General features: G+C 34.7%; 1 protein-coding gene and 1 non-coding gene across 6 annotated transcripts in view; both read left to right on the top strand.

Annotated features, from left to right (window-relative positions):
- Nucleotides 1-19,979, top strand: part of DPH6 (diphthamine biosynthesis 6) — a 211,798-nt gene that overhangs the window by 53,583 nt on the left and 138,236 nt on the right. For all 5 annotated transcript variants that reach the window (XM_062577852.1, XM_062577851.1, XM_062577850.1 and 2 more), the window contains exons 4-5: nt 6,292-6,365; nt 8,728-8,846. In XM_062577852.1, coding sequence (XP_062433836.1) covers nt 6,292-6,365; nt 8,728-8,846 — 193 coding nt within the window. The remainder of the gene's footprint in view (nt 1-6,291; nt 6,366-8,727; nt 8,847-19,979) is intronic.
- On the top strand, nt 11,708-11,784 carry TRNAS-GCU (transfer RNA serine (anticodon GCU)). The gene has a single exon. It is a non-coding gene; the product is annotated as a tRNA-Ser (tRNA).

Raw genomic sequence — 19,979 nt, 5'->3', positions numbered from 1 at the left:
GAACAGCCAGATATTCACCTACTGCCAACAGATACTGCAAGGATCTGTAGTAGTCCACAATTGCTTCCATTGATCCACAGAAGACAGTTTACAAACTACTCCATATATAAATAGACCTTGTCCAGGTTACTGGTATTATTATGAACTGTGGTGGGCAACTGAATGTGTTTCACTTTCTTGCCTAAGTCTTGGGTGAATATGGAATTATGTGATTAATGGCCTAAGGCCTGTTATCTGTTGTAATTGTAACAACAAAAAGTTTTAGTTTCCTTTGGAAAATTTTCTCTCTCTCTTGGTTTGAGAGTCAGTGGATCCTTGATATATTGTATGCTATCAGATACGAAGAAGTAGGTCCAAAGGACATATGGCTTTCATCTTTTGAATTTTACATTGTATTGAGAAAAATATGATTAATAATTTCTGTATTTATAGCTTGTTCAGTAAAGCAATAAGTACTATAAGCTTTCTATTGCTTATTTGTGTATTATTGGGAAGGACACAAGATAGAGTGAAATACAAATTCTGTGCAAAAACTAGTGTTTGTATTTTTACAGCTTGTGAAAAAATGACTAATTGAACTCTTGCAAGAAGATAATCAAATGTAGTCCCATGTTGAGTAGTGCTGAACATTTGCCACATTTTTTGGTTACCGTGCTAATCCTTCATTATTGTCACACACAAAGCCTACATATAAAAAGAGCTCATCTCCATTAGATTATCAAGAAAGTTAATCCAATAATTTTAAAGCAGATCATTTAACAGGTTCAGATATTCTTGTGGACACCTGTTTTCAGAACGGCTTTATGAGCTGGCCTTAATATTTTAATTACAAAGTTAACTGGGAATTTAAATTAACCTTGTAAGGGATTTAGATTATTTTTTCTGAGGATAATTGTGTATAGATTTAAAATGATGTAACAATTGTGAAAAAAACAAACAAAAAACCCCAAACCAAAAAAAACAAACCCAGAATGTACTTGGATGTGTTTTCATGATCTTGCTCGACTCTGGAGAAGGGCTATTGGATTTTGTATGTGTGGCGTTCAGTTTAAAAGAATGCCGTACAGAATTGCAGCTGGTTAATCTGAAGTCTGTAATGATAGTGTGTATAAGAAAGCAGCATGCATTCCGCTAGGGAACCATGTGAACAAAAGAAGACGTTCTGTGTCATTCTTGGCAGGCAAAGTTGATGAGGAATAGCGAGTCCAGTGAGATCTCAGGAATGGTCCGTTTTATTGATGGTCGGGGGCTCTTCAGTCATAGAAGCATCTTCTTAAGGAAGTTTCTCTTCTACTTACTGCAGGTTAAGCTTGGTCAGAGAAGCCTAAAGCAACAACTCAAGATACCAGTGACTACATTGCTTGCATGTGCTGAGGAGTAGATTATAACAAAGTAAGGCAGTGTAATAGGTGCCTTGATATTTGAAGACTCCCACAAAAGGCGTGTTGAGAGAGAGATAAAATGTGATAAAACCTTCTGAGACTGCTTTGGTGAGCTGTGTCAGAAGCATGATTAAGCAGGCTTCCTTTCACCAGAACCTTAACATAAATTAGCAGTATTTTTTGTCAGTGTTTTTGCTGAGAGAGATTGATAAGGTTTGGTCATCTGCCCTTAGCGCTGAGAAGCTTACCCATAAATAGTGTAAAAAATCTCTTTGTTAGACATGAAACTTAACACATATTACGTTTAGCCGTATCTGTGGAATAGTAAACATAAGCCAGTGATCACTGTTCTTTGCTTCAGACTTACTTGGTAAGAATTTTTTTTTACGGAGGATTCCATGCACTGTGATATCCTATTCTGTGAATTGTCCTTGTAGGCACAGTTTAACTGCAAATGTGTAATCATAATTTTCAATAAATGTTGATAGTGCTTTTAGGGTTAAAATGTATAGAGTGCTAATCTGATTATCTCTATTTATGATTTTATTACATGACAATATGAACTACTTGAAGGATTCCATTATAAATACTGTACTGTATTGAACAGAAGGGAATACAGGCTGTTTCCTTCTTCCACACAGAAAGACATGCGGTGGGAATATTGGGAAATATAGGCAGTTTATATGTGTGTGTATATACATATATATGTATATAATTGTATTAATTGTTTTGAAGGACTGCTAATAAAAGGAAAATAATCTTGATGTGTGAGGGAGATTTAAAAAAGTACTTTGAGACTGAAGTCTTGAATCTTGGACAAGTCTTCAAAAATCATCCTTTGCTCTAGATTCTGTCACTAAAATCTGTTCTAATGATATTTTATAGTATATTGTAGTTTGGGTGCAGTTAGTTTTATGTTGGTTCGTGATATCATATCCTGTAATTTACAGAGCCCTCTTCAAGATTATTGCGTTTGAGAATATGCTGCCTGTAATTAATAGCTTATATACGAAAAGATACAGGGAATGTTTCTGGACATGGTGATTGTGATCTACTATATTTTGAAGTAATTACTACTCTTAACTCATCAAATATGAGTCTTAGAACTAAGATACTGTTTGACTGTACAGAGCATAATCCTGATCAAAGTGTGTTTGAGCTTTTGTTCCAGCTGATACCTGCTTAAGGAAGGTCAAGCACACTTCTGGCAAGAGTTGGACTGTGTAAGTGCCAGCCCGAAAATAGCTCCCAGAGCATTGGATGCACTGTGATGCATATTAGATGCATCACTTTCTGGTTTTTGCTTCTAGATCTTGTAGATCTTCTGGGAACATCTTCTGCGATCATCAGAGGAGTCCTGCGAACCTTTTGAGAAATTGAGAGTGCCTAGTGCTGCCAGGAAAGGATAGCTACAGATAGCCTTGACTTCTAGCAAGCTTTAGCAGCTTCTAACAAGCTCTATCTGCTGTTCCTGATCAAAGCATTTTTGAGTGTTTGAGCTGACTCCTGATTAGGGAGGGTCAAACACCCTTTCAGCAGGTGCTGGGGAAGCTCTGTAAAAGTGCTGGGACTAAGGCACAGCTAATGGAGGCAGCAGTTTGTACTCAAGGGGGCTAGAAGCTCTGCTGAGGACAGTGTTCCTGTGCTTGGCAGTGATGGTGATGATGTACAGCCTCCAGCACCCATGGGAGCAATTACTCTTGGCACATCAGAGGCCTCAGTTCAGGCAGAGTTTCAAAGGGAGGATGCAGCTCTCAATGTTTGGCTGCAAGGCTTTCTGGAGCCTCCATGAAGTCTAGTGCAGGGGAAAAGGGTGCCCTTATCTGCATCAGATGTGTGGTGGTGGAGAGTCTATGCACTGTGGGAAGAGGTCAGCAGACTGTGCAGCATTAGAGATGATGAGAAAGAGATTGACCTAATCTGAGACCCTGCAGATAGAAAAACTAAACCCTCAACTGCACAAAGGTGGGGAAGCAGAGTCTATGCTTGTTGGATAAGAAATAGAGACTCTCATGATAGCAATGGCTGGAAGCTTGTGACTTCTGACAGCCAGAAGTCCACTGCAGGTCTGCAGCCACAGAATAATACATTCAGTGCCCTAGTAGCAGATGAAGGACTGGGAGCTCTGTGCAGGAAAGCATCTGAGTCTGCTGGGCCTGAACTGTGCAAGCAGTACTTGAAAGAAACAGTGAGGGACAGTAGTGGGAGACTTCCTGCTGTGGAGGATGCAGGCACGATCTGCTGTCTAGGAAGGTGTGCTGTTTGCCCAGATCTTGGCTCCAGGATGTTGCAGTGAGACTGCTGAGGCTTCTCTAAACCTTGGACTGTTGTCTTATGCTGTTCTTCCATGTGGGCACCAATGATAATACCAGTGGAGAGCTTGAATGTATCAAGCATGACTACATGGCTTTATGGGCAAGTCTCAAGATCGTGGGAGGCCAGGTGGTTTTGTCTTGAGTCCTACAGGTGGGAGGGAAGGGCTTGAGGAGGACTGGATGGACTGGATATGGTTCAACTGGTGTTGTTCATCTGGTGTTGACTGCAGAGATTCAGTTTTTATGACTCTCTTTGAGGATCAAGGACTGCTGGAAAGAGATGGGATTCACCTGCCCCCCACATGGAGCAAAAGCATCTTTGCAAACAGGGTGTCCAGCCTGGTGAGGAGAGCATTAAGCAAGGAGCAACAGGGGAGGGAGATGACAGCCCACCAATGGTGGACTGGATTGGCAAGCAGGGTGTGGGCTGATGTGGATGAGAGAGATCTTGTAATCATCAGAACAAGGCAGAAGGGGGCCCACCTGAAGCTTATGCACACAGATAAAGGAAGTACTTGTAGGACAGCATTATGGGGGAAGCTCTCAGTATCTTTTCTGGGAAATTAGCATGACTGGGTGCCTCTCTAAGGTGCCTGTACATACTAACACATGCACCATGGGGAGCAAGCAGGTCTGTGTGCAGTTGCAGGGCCACGATCTCATCAGGACCACAGGGTGCTGATTCCCAAACCAATATTGCCACACCTCAGTGTATTCTAAATATGCCAGTGATTTTTCGGATTGAATAATTTGCTCAATTTCAGTGTATTACTTCACAAGAAGAGTAATAGAATACTTTGAGAACACTAATGGAAATGAGTTGCATTTCATTTCACCAATGAACAGATGATTATCTCAAAATAATTGAATGTACATCAACAGAAACATTTGTTGCAAGTGAAGTAGTAAGCTGCATTCGTTATGGTAGTGTCCAGCCCATTAGGTTCAGTGAGGCATGGATATATTCTATAGAGGATAAAAAGGCACGGTTATAATGGTCAGGTGAGCTCACACTCTTTCACAATTATATTCCTTTATTTAAACTGCATTACTTGTTCTGCATTGCAAACTGCTTTATGATCCAGTAATTCTAGCCAAAATTAGTTTTTTCTTTCTACATAAAAGTATGAACAAACAATACTTAGCTGCTGTGCTTTACAAGACTGTTACGAATTTTAGCTGTATAATTTTTAAAAGACCTCTGAGTGGAATACAAGTGCAAAATGATGCTGATAGCAGTATAGGTAACCTGCATATTAAAATTCCATGGAACAAAGAAACTGTGGGAAAACTTTTAGGTATATTGAAGACTGAAGGAGGTTTCATGAATTATTTTGATATAGACTCTATTTAATGAAAATTCTAGTACATATCACAATATGTGAATCCTACAGGGTTTGGCATTGATTTTGATATTATATGATAAATTCTTTAATGATGTGTAGAAGTACATAAATTTAACAATCAAATTTGCGATGTCATAGCTAGGAATACTGATAAATACAGAGAATCTTAAATGAGAAGTACAGGTGGATGTGAATGTCTTGGGAATTTGGTTGGGTAGATGTGAGAAGAAGAGTAAGATAAGTAAGGCTGTCCCAACATAGATATAAAATAGGAGATTGTTCATTGCAAGATAATTATGAATAAAATACCCTTGGCAATATTTTATTAATAAGAAACCAAAGATGAAATTTAAATTCAGTAGCATTGCTTGGAGAGGTTAGTTTGATTTCAAAATACATATGTAAGAATATAGTTAAAAATTCTGTAGTACAGTCTTGCTGCAAACTTCGCAGGATTGCTGTCTAATAGAGCAGCTTCAGAACGTTGATCTTCCTTCATAGTTACGGTCAACCTTGCTTAAAAAAACAACAAAAAAAAACAAACAAAAAAAAGCCTTTAACTGAAGTCTTAACCAGAGTAAATTTTAGGAAAAGGAAGTAAATACAGCATGTTGCTTGTGACACGAGGTAAAAAAGCAAAAGCCCATGAAATATTTTAAGTATATGCATTTTGAGATGTTGTATTCTGAGTGTATCTAAAAGAAAAATAAAGAATTGATGGCTTAAGTAAGTGAAATAGAAACACTGCTCCAAAGAGAATGTGGCATGGAAAACAGTTTTATAGCAGAGTTGAATAAGTTGCCTACAAGTGTCTCTTTCTCTGGGGTTAGGGTAAGAACAGTACTCTCAAACCATTTTGCACTATATATTGTAGCATATATATACCATGTGGCATTAAAGTGGTATGGTCATGATTATATGTTGCTAATATTCATTTGTAGGTGGAATAATTGACATTTCAGTTACAGAGCGGGGAGTTTTCAAGATGCCAGGCAAGTTCTGGTATAAGCTGTTAAATCTGATATTTTTCAGTTACAGAGGTTATTTCAGTTACAGAGTGGTAACCATATGGTAGATCAGCTGCAGTGCTCTCGCCTATGGAAGATCTGTATTCCAGCCCATTCAATTCAATGTACTGGGCATAGGAAAAAGAATTTCTTCTTGATTGATTCTGTAATAGAATTACTGAATCTCCATTGTTTAGGCTAGCATACAATGCTAACTTTATTACTCCTTATATTTTTTCAGGACAAGGAAAGAGTGGAGGGTGTCTCTGTGGGAGCCATTCTTTCTGATTACCAACGAATTCGAGTAGAAGATGTGTAAGAAAATATTTATCTTTATTATTAAACACATTATGGAAAGTGTTTTATTTGTTTGTTTTCTAACTCAGTCTGTAGCACAGAGCAAACAGTTACTTTATTTCTTATGTTCTATGATACTCAATTCCTTCAATGTGCTAATTTTTTCCTGAACCTTTTTTTCTGGAATTATGTCTTCTATATATATCATTAAAGAAAATCCAGTAAAGAGTATATTTTTTGGAGTTCTCTACAGGTCTCAGATTGATCTGTTGAAAATATTGAGAGTTTTGACATGGAAATAGTGGAGTTAGGTTCAGGTCTTTGATTTCAGCTAGAAGTTTGCTCAATTCCAGAGATAGCAGTATTGTGGTCTATATTTATTGTGGTCTGTATTTTTCAACAGGGTTTTAATATAAAGGGGTCAGAAATTAGAAATCTTTATTATTGAGAATTATTAAAAAATATATGCAATGTAAACCTAAAAAATTTCCTTACAAAGTACAGCTGAATCCCCTTACTCTTTCTCCATTCCAATGATCTACTGAATCTAACAGTTTGTGACTTCTTATCAGGAGTTAAATGCAAGATAATTCTTATGTTCGTATCTTCCATTACTTCCTTAAAATCTATTACACAAATAAACTAAAAAAAAAAAAACTAAAAATCTATTATACAAATAATTATACAAATAAACAAAATCACAGGAACTTTGATTTCTCATTTCTAATGTGCAAATTCTTTAAGTCTAGACTGACTGTGATACTTCTTCTGAAAGTCTTAATAAAAAAAATTATGTGATAGGAATTGTGTGTTATACACACAATTGTGTGTTATATCCAGATTTGATTTGGATCTTAAAAAAAAAAAATCACATACATCTGATGAAATGCAAAACTAGCTTGTGAAAAAAAAATAAATTATTAGTTAATTATAGTTCATTAGTTATTTGTTGATAATGGAATAAAAAAATCTGGAAAATTTTATGAATTGCAGTAATGTTGAACTTAATGCCATGCCAACTCGGCTTACATCAGTGAGTTACATCTGATGGGTGTTCTCTTTTCAATTTACTTAGATAAACTGAAGTCAGAAATAGTTTCTTTCTTTTTCTTTTCTCTTAGGCTTAATGTACATACTGAAATTTAGGAACAGTAGGACATTTTAATAAATGCCTGATCATGCTACTAGATACTTTAGGAAGGATTATTTTTGCTGATCATGGGTCTCTGATCAATTACCACAGACAGAAGATTGACAACACATCACAGTATTGCCAACTGACCTGATTAATTCCAAGGTCACTCAGTGGTAAAAATTTACATTGATCTGAAGTTCTACCCCTTGCAGTGAAATTATATCACCTGACCCATCCTGACTACTTGGATTCAGCTAATTTGATAGCTAAAGATAGGCACCTAAAGAATTACCTTGCATTCAGAGTTGCTGTTTGTTAATTTTACAACTGAGTGCTTTGTTAACATACATAAAAGTGATAGCAAAACTAACAAGATTATATGCGTGCTGTGTATGGATTTAGGTATCAGCAGTAAGCACCCATTTAACTACAAAATCCTGACAGTCATTTAATACTAATGAGAAATCCCATGTACTAGATAAGCTTTTGTAAGTTATCAATTAATGTAATATTTTGAGTGATCTGAGTTAGGTAGTTAAATCTGGTTTTCAGGATCCAGGTATTATATCATTTTTATCATCAGCTGATGGTTCTTGGCAGTTTGCAGTCGGGTTGCCTTTCAGTAGTATGAATTACTATTACTCTAATATGATAAAGAATCAAAAGCAATGTATCAAATGCTGCATAAACGCAATTTGTATCAAACCAGATCATTAAATTGGCATTACCAAGTTCTAACTTTGTTTCACAAACTACGCTTTTTCTTGAGCTGTGCTTTTCTTGTGTGTTGATACTAGTCATAGTTTGTTGAGTGTAACAAATTCAGGGTGTCGCACTGGTTATCTACACTAGGTGTATCACAGAGCAGTAACTCTTGCTTTAACTGTGTATATAAAAATTGATTACTTTCTAAGCTGTTTATTGGTTTGTATTACTAAAGGTCTAGAGATGGATTTTCTCTTGATTTCTCTTATTTTATTCCTATGCAACTCTATTTGTATGAATAAGTTACAACTTACAAAGGTGAATTATAGTTAGAATAAGTTTCCTTCTTTTTATCTTATGTTAGACTTAGTGTGTATACTGAAGTCTAGAAAAATATTTTAATTGAAATTATAAAAGAAAAATTACAGTAGGAAATCAGAGAAATTAATTTTCTTTAGTTTTAAATGAATTATGCTGTGTAAAAGCGTATTTTTTGGCTTTCACCCAACTGTTTTTTTTTTTTTGTTGTTGTTGTTTAAGATGCAGAAGGCTTAATCTTCAGTCGCTTGCTTTTCTTTGGCGCCGGAACCAAGAAATTTTACTTAAAGAAATGATATCGTCCAACATTCAAGCCATAATCATAAAAGTCGCAGCTCTTGGTATGTATCCAGATTCTGAGCAGTGTTGTCTGTTGAAACTTTAATGAACAAGTCCATAGCACATCAGAGAAAAACAGTCATTTGTTTTATATTTTAGGATAAGAAATGTTAACATGCTCATGAGGAAGACTCTGAAGCTATGGCTATATGCTATGGCTATATGACAGTCAAGATGTCTTAATGATCAGTTTACCTGTATGTAATTCATACTTTTCTCAGTGTAGACATTGAAAAGCTGGAAGTAATTCTTCCTAGCATAGTAATTAAATTCCTTTAGTAATTTTTTTGTTTTGCTTTTATTATGATTTTCAGTAAAAACACATGCATAATTCAGTAGTTCACAGTATTGTCATTTGTAGATGATACAAACTGGTGGCTAGACAAAATTATAAAACAACCATGAAAGTTTTAATAGAAACTTAACAAATTAACATCAAAAAAGATGTAATCATATGAGGCCAAAATATTTTACATAAAAACAATCTTTTGATTTGGTAAAAATAATAGCTTATCGTTGCTTTCCGAAGAGTAGTATTTACAGTGTAATTGTTTAGTACATCAGAGCTCAAAATCAACTTGTCTTTTTATTAGTAAATGTTTAAAATGAGATTTTTATAATGAAGCAAATCATTACACAAGGTAATTGAATTTTTTTAAGGTAAAGATATGTTCAAAGCAAGTTTTATAGAAAGTCTTGTTTAAAGACATACTCTGTAACCATGAGAAGCACGTAAGAAACATATTAATACCGCAATATATCATTTCAGGCCTTTTATGCACTTTTTCATTTAAGAGTATCCAATGAGTACAAAATGTGACCAAAGGACTTTTTTTTTTTTTTTTTTTTTTTTTGGGGGGGGGGGGGGGGGGGAGGGTTGAGGGGGGGGATTACTAGAGTTTTGTGGCCCATTTGACCAAAGAATAGCTATTATAACAAGAGCAGCAGTTCTACTTTGGTGGCTAAAGATATATGTCTGAAAAATTGTTGTGTAACCTTGCATTAGAAGTCTGATGACTGGCTTATTTGTGTAATTTTCATATTAAATTCTAAATGTATTTCCTTTCTTCCTTAAAGACTGCTTTATAGTAAAGTTATTTCTACTTAAATATTAGCCAAGAAATGAATATAGCTCTTTAGACTTTGCATGACTTCATAGTGTGACTTTTAATTAATTCTTTATTATTTATTTATTTCTCTGTTCATCTTTAGCTGGTAGGCTGTTTAGAATGGTTGGAAAAGCCAAGTTCCCTCATTCACTTACAAATTACAAGCAATTTAATTTAATAGTGTTTTCTTATATTTTGGGGAAAGCTAGTTACAAATACAGGGGAATTAACTGCTGCATGTTCTACTGTACAACACTTCTTTCTTAAATTGGAAAAAATAGCTCAAAGTATGTTTTAAGTAAATAAAATTTGCAGGCCATATAGAGCACATCTTTGTAATTTAAAATAAAGAGAAAGGATGTTGCTAACATTGCTTATATTAGCAGGAAGAAAAGTGTCCACAAAAAATATGTAGCATGTTTTTTTCCAATCAGAATTATTTTGTCATCAAGTTTACATTGTTGTCATTTGTGTTTTTTTTCTTTTTGTAATTAGCTGTCTTCGGTTGTACAAAATTAAGTAAAAATAAAGTGTATTTAAAGTATTTTAAAGAATATTTATGATTTAGATGATATGATAGATAAAACTATTTCAAGAGTAGACATCAGTGATGGCCTCACTCATCCATAAAGCAAGATAAGCTTGTCTTTTGTAATTCTACAGGCTTAAACCTTAAAAGGCATTAGTTGATGCACAAAGAGTGCTTTGTGGGCTGTTCATTTAAGGAGCAAATACCATAAATACTTGTAGATAGCAATTAGGTAGAAAATCACTGCAAGATTCTTTTTTTTTTTTTTCCTTCCTTTTTCTTTCCTTTTTTTTTTTTGGCTACAGGTAAAAGAAAGATCTTATCAGAGTCAATTTCTCACCTGCCTCAGGCAAACGTAATTAGATGTAAGCAAATTTAATGGAGCTTATGTGCTCTGGGGACATTCTGTAATGCTTTAATAATTGCATGCCTTATTAAAGCAGATTTAAGGTATGAAGATTGTTTAGCATATCAAGTGGCAAAAAAGCTAAGCTATAGGTTAGCTTTTTGCCTTTTAGATTGATAATCAAAGCTAAACTGCAGTGAAAATATTTAAAATAACAGATTTAATAGTCTAAATGGCAGTGCATTAGATGATATATTGTACAGATGTTAAAGCAAGAAACAAGTCTGTAACTTGAGCTTGACATTCATCAACACTGGCATACTTGTGCACTTGCTTTGTCCTGTTTCCCATTAAGTCAATGCCAGTATTGGCAAGGTAAAAGCCTGTCGTTTTATGTAGAAAACACATAATTATGCAAGTAAATGAGCATTAGTTAGTACATTTCCCCTAAATCCACCATTACAAATTAATAGCATAACTTTGCCAGTGGCAACAGTTTTCTATCTCAAAGTAGCATGCTCTTTCAGGTGGGATACCAATCGCGCTCTCTTATATGCAAAAGAAATATTCTTAGCAATTCGTCTTCACATACTTACATGTTGATCTGTAAGTAGATCAGCTTTCTTTCCCTTAGAGTGTGTTTCAGAAGCTTTAATGGTGAGAAATGGTCCATGATCTAACAGCAAACGTGAGCAACATGCAAGTACGTGAAATTCCAGTAATATGCATTACTCATGTGAGACAGAGTTAAATATAGCATAATAATATGTGGTTTTGAAATCTTTGTTCTGTTAATACATGTTATGGATTAAAATATTAATTAACTTGCAGAAGTGTATCAGCATCTGTGTATAACTGATCCAACTTTTAATCTTGGTAACCTGCAGGTTTAGCTCAGTTGGTTAGAGCGTGGTGCTGCTAATGCCAAGGTCATGGGTTCAATCCCCATGTGGGCTATGCTGAGGGTTGGACTAGATGATCTCCAGAGGTCCCTTCCAACCTCACCATTCCATGATTCTATGATTATACATTGGTCTCACAAGTACTGAGTCCTAAAACAAATTACTTCCACTGCAGCACTAACTGTAGAGGGTACATTTGGAAGGAATCTTTTTGGTCTCCACACTATGGTCCTCATTCAAATATACCTTGCAGAGTCAAGAATTAACACTGAAATGTAACTTCAGTTATACATTTTAACATATGACTAATTTCAGCTCTGTCAATATAACTTAAATTACATCGTGCAGTTAAAGGAACTTGTCCTCAAAGGTTCTAGTTTTCTTTACTGTTTTAAGACTCATGTTCATCTTCAGTAAGTTTTAAGAGAAAATTGCACATCATTTCTTTTTCTTGAGAAGCTGAAAAAAATTGCTCTTTTAATCAAAATCAGAACATTAGGCCAGAATTTCTATCTCTTAAGGGATTAATATGCATTAGTTAGTTCACACATTACAATTTCTCTCATTTTGGTTATAGCGTAGTAATGAGTCACTACTGAATTAAAAACTTATGTTCTAACTGTGAGGTCACATAATAGAAATACTAAGATGAAAAAGAAAACCTCTGGTGGTAAATTGTGTTTCTAACTACTAGCCCTTCTTTAGACCAAAGAAGAGAAATTATGCCACAATACTGTTCAACTTCTCAAAAGTAATAAAAAGATGATGGCCAAAGATGATCAAAAAAAAAAGAAACTTTGTGTCAGAGCTGATCAGCTTCTGCTACTCAGCCTATATTATGAAACATGAAACTTACACCATGGCTACAACATATATCTTTTATGTCCAACAGCACTGAGTGCTTCTAGGCAGTCTGCATACTCAGCTGTGGATAGAAACAAAAAAAAAGAGGGGCTGTGAAAGCCTAAATTTTGAGATGCTGTGGGCCCTAATTGCTCACATAGGCTATTTCCCTCCCAGAATGCAGTAATGAAACTCCATGAAGTTAACTTTCCAAGTTGAACTTTCTGTAGTACAAGTTCATCCTTTTGTGCCAGAAGATCTTTATACTTATCCGTCAGAGTCAAGGTTGGTATACGCCTGCTCTACAGAGAATACTTCGAAAAGCTTGTAGTTCAGGGGTGCATTCGTTCTTCTGTATCAACTTTTCATCCGAAAAGAGAACATGTTACTTCACAGTATAATATAATATAATCAAGTCAGTTAAGTATCTGTAGTACTTATTTATTATATGTGTTAATTCACCTGGCCACCTAGGTGTCTACATTACTGTTTATTGCTTCCATACTACCAGGTGCACAGAAGTAAATTCCTGACTCACTGAAATTGATAGACTCCCATCAATTTAAATGGAACTAAGATTTACATATAAAGTGCTGTGTTAAAAAAACATCTAGCACGACATAATTCCCAATTAAGTTCCTGAGGGTGTAATTTAGCACAGATAAACTGATCTAATAGAGAGCTGCTGCCAAAAGGTTGATCTTTCTTCCCTTTCCATCTGAGTGTACCAGACCACAAGTTCCTGCTGCTCCTACCCCGGTAAGGGATGCAGTGACTGTGTAGAAGGAATCGCTACAGCTGGGTGATCGAGCAGAAAAGTACAGCTTTTTTGTGTTTGCAGGGAACTGACTCACTGTCAGTGACTGACAGAGTCACGTGGAGAGGGAAACTATCTCAGTGGAAAGCCCACGAGATTGGGTTGGCTCTAACTCACAGCATATCCTGAGGTAAAATTGGTGGCTGCTTGAGTTTTATCTGAACGCTTCATTTATGCAATGGAATAGAAATCATGTTCTTTGATAGTTTATTTTCTAGTACTGAGCACTTCCAAAAGCTGTTTCTCTAAACAGTACTGGGGAAATGGAAGGAACTTCATATATTAATACGAGAGAATGTATTTGCTTCCTCAAAATATTTTCAGAAAATTCTAAGACAGGAGTTCACAAGGCAAACATAATGGGGGAGAGGAGCATTTTGATAAGAAATCAAATAAGATCCCTGTTTTTTTGTTCCACGTTATTTGAAAGGATATTTTTAATTATGTTTTTTGTGAGTTTGTTTGTTTGTTTGTTTGATTTACATCTTACATAAACTAAATATTGGCATTGTTCTTAGCCACTTCAGTTTATTTAAAGGTGATTTTTCCATTGCTTTTTTCTTGGGCAGTTACCAGACATTGAAGCTATAGTGAAATCTATGACAGTTTTACAACCTTTGCTATTTTTATTAATAGGAAAAAGACCTCTTTTGTTTATCATAATTTAAAGTAGACATAAAATGGCAAATAATATTTTTCCAGTACCATAAAATTTTAATGGTTATCTATTTTGTTAGGAATAATATATTCTAAAAAGTGTCCTTAAACTTTTATTAGAAAAATCATCTTCAAACTAAGTTCATTTAAAGTATTATCTTGTATACATATCTAATAGCTTTTAATTCATTTTTTTATTACTGTATTTTTTGTAGTTCATAAATTTGATGAATTTATGGCTAGCATGCACTTTGGTATTCTTACTACTCTTTTCTTCCTTCTTCTAATCGTTATTTCCTAACTGATGCTTTCCTTACTAACTCATTCTATTGTCACTGAATTTTCAATTTACTTTTCAAATAAAGCTTCCAGAACTTAGCTGTTATTCCTTTAAAATTTTAAATGTTGTTCCTTGAAAATTTTAAATGTATTAGGCCTTTTTTACTTAGGCATATGTCCACTAATGCATTTGTCTGCTAATTCATTTAGCTATATGTTATTCATGATATGAACAGTAAAAGAAAAGGTACAGCATCAGTTTGTTCACCAGACATAATATGAAAGGACTTGGGAAAAAGTATGAAACCACAGGAGCTGTTTTAACTCAGGGCCTATTTTTCTATCAACTTGGAAAAGTGGGAAGGTAGATGCAAGACCAGAACTCAGCCAAAATTAGCTTGGAATTCAGGAAGGCTATGATGCAAAAGAAATACATTACTGAGAAGAGAGAGATAGGAGTGGAATTTAAGTGAAGGCAAGTCTTGATTTAGAGGGTAGATGAAAGGTTGGAATAATAAGAAAAGAATCTTTGCATTTGAAATGTTATTTGTCCTGATACTTGCACATAGATCAAGGATGCTTTGATACCAGTGGAAGATGAGGTTTTGGGAAAAGCTTTTCTTGCATAGGTACAAGAAGAGTTTTGAAAATGAAATATGTTGTGGAGAAAGAAGTGATGAGATTTTGCAACAGCCTGCACGAGTCAATCTAGAAACAGGTTAAATGTAAACAGGTTAAATATGACTCCCTCTTTGCTATCTGTTGAAGCTTATAAATTGGACATTGGGAAGAATGTTAGTATTTTCAGTAGTAACAGATAACAGGAATTTGAAGGAAGAGTGGAAAAGCCAATGTGTCTGAAAACACAGCCAAGTAATTGTGAGTTGACTTTGAGTACAGTGCTTTTTTAGGGAATCTTCAGAGATGGACAAAATTGAAGAGAGGAGGCTCAGGAAGGGAGAGATCCCTGCAGATAAAATCATCTAAAGAAAAAGTGAAATGGGAGCAGAGGGCTAAGAATGGACTGTGGAGTCTTTATGGGGAATGGAAAAAGGAAGCAAAGGGTCTAATGAAGGAGACAACAGAAGAATAGTCAGAGTTTTGAGCTGAAATACATTGGACTAACCCGAGCCTAGAAAAATTAAGGTATCAAAAGCAAATTTAACAGAACGAAAGGCAGGAGGGAGAGGTGGGGTTTGTTTAACACTAGACTATTGCTTGACGCCCTTTAATGCTCATTAAGTGCTGGATTTACTCTGCAGATTTTCTGTGCTTGAGCTCAAACCCTTAGAGGCATGTCTGTGCAGTTAGAACCATAGTTGCTTTGCTCCCCAGGCCTCTCTGAGCTGAAGTTTTACCAGATGTCTTTTCCTAATCTGATCCTTTACTTCTCTGGCTTTTACTTTCTACATTCAGTCTACTCGTTTCCTCTTTCAGAAGTCTCTATCGGTCCGTTTGTGAACTGTGACTTTTTAAAGGTTTGTAACTTGTGTGCATGTGGATTAATTTAGTGAAAGAGGCACAGTTTTTACCACCTGCACAGATTTTACCACTGGCAGCATCCCTCTTTGCTACTGATTCAAATTTTAAACCCTTTCTTCAAAGCATAAAGGCATTAGAACTTCATAAAATATGTAAAGATCAGGGTTTTTTTTAACTGTACTAAACAGAACATCTTTTATCTCCAAACTGTGGTGCTGGAATGGTTGAACTCTTTGACTGAAATAGATAAATACATAGCTCTGTAGACATAGGCTCTATAATAATTCTGCCCAAACTGTTTCAGTATGACAAACTTAAAACTCTGAAAATGGATTTATACCGGAAATGTCAGACAACCCTTAATATTAGGTAGCTTTATAACCCCAACCTGTTATAACTTTTGCTTTAAATCTCTGAAGTTCTGTGAAATTCTTGAGAGGAGGTTGACTGGGGGAGTATTTTTAAGGAATTGAAGCATTTGCCATTGGAGTCTTGTTTCAAAAGATCAGTGAAGAAAAACGGATTTGATAAACTCTTTAATAGTGTTATTAAGCAATTCCTCCACAATCTTTTTTTTTTTTTTCAACTATACAAATTGTAGAGTGTTAAAAATATCTGTATGGAAATATTGTTTTGATATTTGATGAAACAATACAAATTTCTTCAAAGACCTGTTGAGGTTTTTCTTACTGAAGTGGCGAAGCTAAGTTACTTGGAATCCTAAATTTAAATGTAATACAGATAACTTTAATGTTAAAAAAAAAAAAAAAAAAAACACACGAGGGATTACAGATAAAATCAACTTTGCTAGTATGAAGAATTTTAGTCTTTTATCTCTTAGAATTCTGAAATTTGATGACATCAGACTTTAACCTACTTTAGAGCATATTTGAAACTTGAGAGAAATAATATAAATAATATAAATTCTGATCCTTGATAAATTGTGCTGGAAACACATGCTTGAAAGAACCTTCACAGTTAACCTCTGACTTCACCATTTATCATGAAAAAGATTGTTACATCTTCAGATATCTCTGCATTATTCCCACATTGGGTAAATTATACCATACTGGGGAAAAAAAAAAAAAAAAAAAAAAAAGGCATATAATCAAAGTGTATGATTTCTCTTCTTATTATGCAGTAAATTAAAAGTATATTCGCCTATAATCTGTTAAAAGTGGTGCTAATATCCATTATTCTTGAATTTTTTCCTCCCCTCATTTTTTTTATTAAAAATAAAATAGCTTTTAAAATCTTTTCTGTATTTTGGAAATAAAATTTCAAGCAATCCATCCAGTTTATAATTGTTACTTTCCTGTATGAAAGTTATGAAAAAGTTAAGACTGAAAAGACTATGAACCTGTCAATTTATACTACTAAGGAAGGTTTTCTTCATTCACAAATTTTCATGGAAATGAAAGCTGAATATGACTTCAGCCATAATTTACCCAAAGGCAATTTAAGATATGGATTTACAGCATCTTCACTCCTACAATACGCAACATATCTGATTCCACATATTGTTTAAAGAATAATGCTTGACTAATGAATGACTGCTAAATGAAAATCAGTGATTTTTACCGTTTTCATAGTTAACGGGATGTTGCTTTCAACAGTAATCCAATAGTCCCTGTTCTAACTCTGCAGAGGGTGCAGAGTACATGCAACTGCATGTACCTTTTGTAATCTTTTGCTTTCTCTCCATATTCCTGTATCTTAAAGGTAATAACATTCTTGTTTCCTCCTTGATAACCCTGTTTTTCTCTTGAATTGAGAGGAGAGGGCAAGAGAGTTTGTCCTCAGAAAAGTTTGTTTTCCATTCCCCCTTCTCCTTTGTCAAGTTCTGTATAAGTATGCACTTGGTGAGTACCTGATTAGGATCTTTTCAGCATCCTTGTTGTGTATTATACTGCCTTCCTTCTTCAGAAATTCCCTCTCTGTCCCATACATCTGTAATGGTAGTGCTTCTTAATCTTTTCAACAGTATTTCTCAAGAAATCGGGAAGAGAACTTGAAGTTGTTACAGCTTTAAAACAAGTTACAATTTTTTCCACAGATCCATGCCAATTCTATGATATGAACTTTCAGCAGGGTTGATACTAGATTTTGATTTTAGAGACTTTTTTTTTAATCTTCTTTTAAAGAAGATGGCAGAGAGGAGTAAGCTGTACTTTTTTGAATGGTAAGGATGAACGGTCAGAAAAGGAAGACAGTATATTATCAGAAGATAGTGGTTCACTGATGAGAGAAAATGGAGCGGCTTACAACGAGGTAGTTCATCAAATACATCCAGTATAGGAGTTTATCTTGCTGTTGTGTGTGCAGTAATGATTCTTTCACAATATATTCGTGTATTGTGCGTTAGAGTTTGACTCAGTATAACTTTCAAAAGAACTTTATAAAACACTGTTTCTTACAGTTGTAATAATTATGATTTATTTTGATTTACTGGTAGCATATTTTTCTAAGTGGACGGGGAGATAACATTTTGTATATTAGCATACTTTTTTAAAGATCGATATTACTTTAAATTCATGAATGTGAATAAAATAAATTTTTTAGTATGATGAGGTTTGAGAATGTATATTTTGTTAGCCAGACGTTATGCCCTGAAAATGAACTTGATTTTTTTAATGGTTATGATAAATGCAAGTGATATCGGTTAGTTACAAGTTTAGGACTTACACTACACAAGTGCATGTGTACAGAGTAAACCATTAAAAATACTTTTTCTGTTGCATTGTAACTTTACACTAGTGAAATGCAGTAATGGTCTTTGGTACATATTTTTTTTTATATATTGCGGGAAAAGAAAACTAAATTTCTTCTCTAGTCTTTTTATGTTACTGCAGTTTTCTACAGCAGTTGCCTTGAGGCTGTGTGTCAGACTGTCCTGCAGCTGTTGTTGATATGCGTAAGAAGGTTTTCTGTTCCTGTCGATGGAATTATCAGGAATTACAAATGGACTAGAAATTGCTTTTCAAAATGATTATACCATTTGTACTATTGAATACTGATTTTACAGTAAAAGTCTCTGCTACAAAAGCTGAGATGAGAGCATGACTCATTTTACTGGGCACTGTTAAAAACAGCATTATCAAATCTTTCAAGATATTTCTCTCATCACGTACTGGTCTGTCTTAAAGAAATAAAGCCCCACTTGCTTTTTTGACAGCGTGTAATAAATTGACTGATGTAATTCAGTTGGAGAGTTGAAAAAATGCGTTAGAAATAATGGAGCATAACATTCTAGGGTTAACATTTATTCATAGATGATGCAATTAAATAAAACAGGCATTAACTTCAAGGTCAGTCAGTAAAGTAATAAAAGTGAGTATTTTAATTGAATTGTAATTGCTTTCTGTTGATACATGCAAGTAAAGTAAAATAGATGTCAGTGCTGCAAATTATAGTTCTTCTTCCTAATTAATTTCTTAATTCTACATACAGTCATCCAGACCCTGGGCCTTGTTGTTGGTTTATCCATCCATCCAGCTTTCTTCAGAGCTGGATTCATGGAGGAAAAACCTGTGGTTAAACTGAACATACTTGGAATTTCTGGTACTCTTTTTTTTAAAAAAAATCTAGTGCGTCTTAAGGACCTGAAACAATCTACTTATTTTTTAAAGAAAAACATGTCAAATAGAAATGTAGATTTATGTTAGCTGTAATGTAAGTGTGGATATAGATACTTCATTAAACTGATTGTAGCAGTAGACATATGGCTTCATCTGGAAAAGCATACCACTAGAGATTAGAGATGTGGATTACTGGGTCTGCAAAGTGCAGATAACCTTGGTTTCTTCATGCCTTTAGCAATCCTCAGTTTCTGTTCTCTCACAATATTTTGATGTAGTTTGAGGCAATATTAAGTGTTTCACCCTAAAGTATACACAACCAGTTTATCTGATGTTTTATACTATTTGTATAATTGTTTAGTTATTATTTTGTATTCATTGATGGCAGAACAGTGGGTGTATCATTCTAAATATCAAAGACAAATTGTGAAGAATTAATATGATGTCTGCATTTGACATCTTTTTCTTTGTCACAAGTTTGTAGTGTATCCCTTGGGCTAAATTTAAAGGAAATCAGTTTGTATTTATTAAGGAAAAGGGTTGTTTTTTCTTAGAAAAGTAATGCTCTTAATAAAGATTGTTAATTTAAATTT

The sequence above is a fragment of the Rhea pennata genome, chromosome 5 (genome assembly GCF_028389875.1).
Source record: "Rhea pennata isolate bPtePen1 chromosome 5, bPtePen1.pri, whole genome shotgun sequence".
NCBI lineage: Eukaryota > Metazoa > Chordata > Aves > Rheiformes > Rheidae > Rhea > Rhea pennata.
The sequence above is the reverse complement of the archived record's forward strand: the minus strand, read 5'-3'. Positions and strand labels throughout refer to the sequence as shown.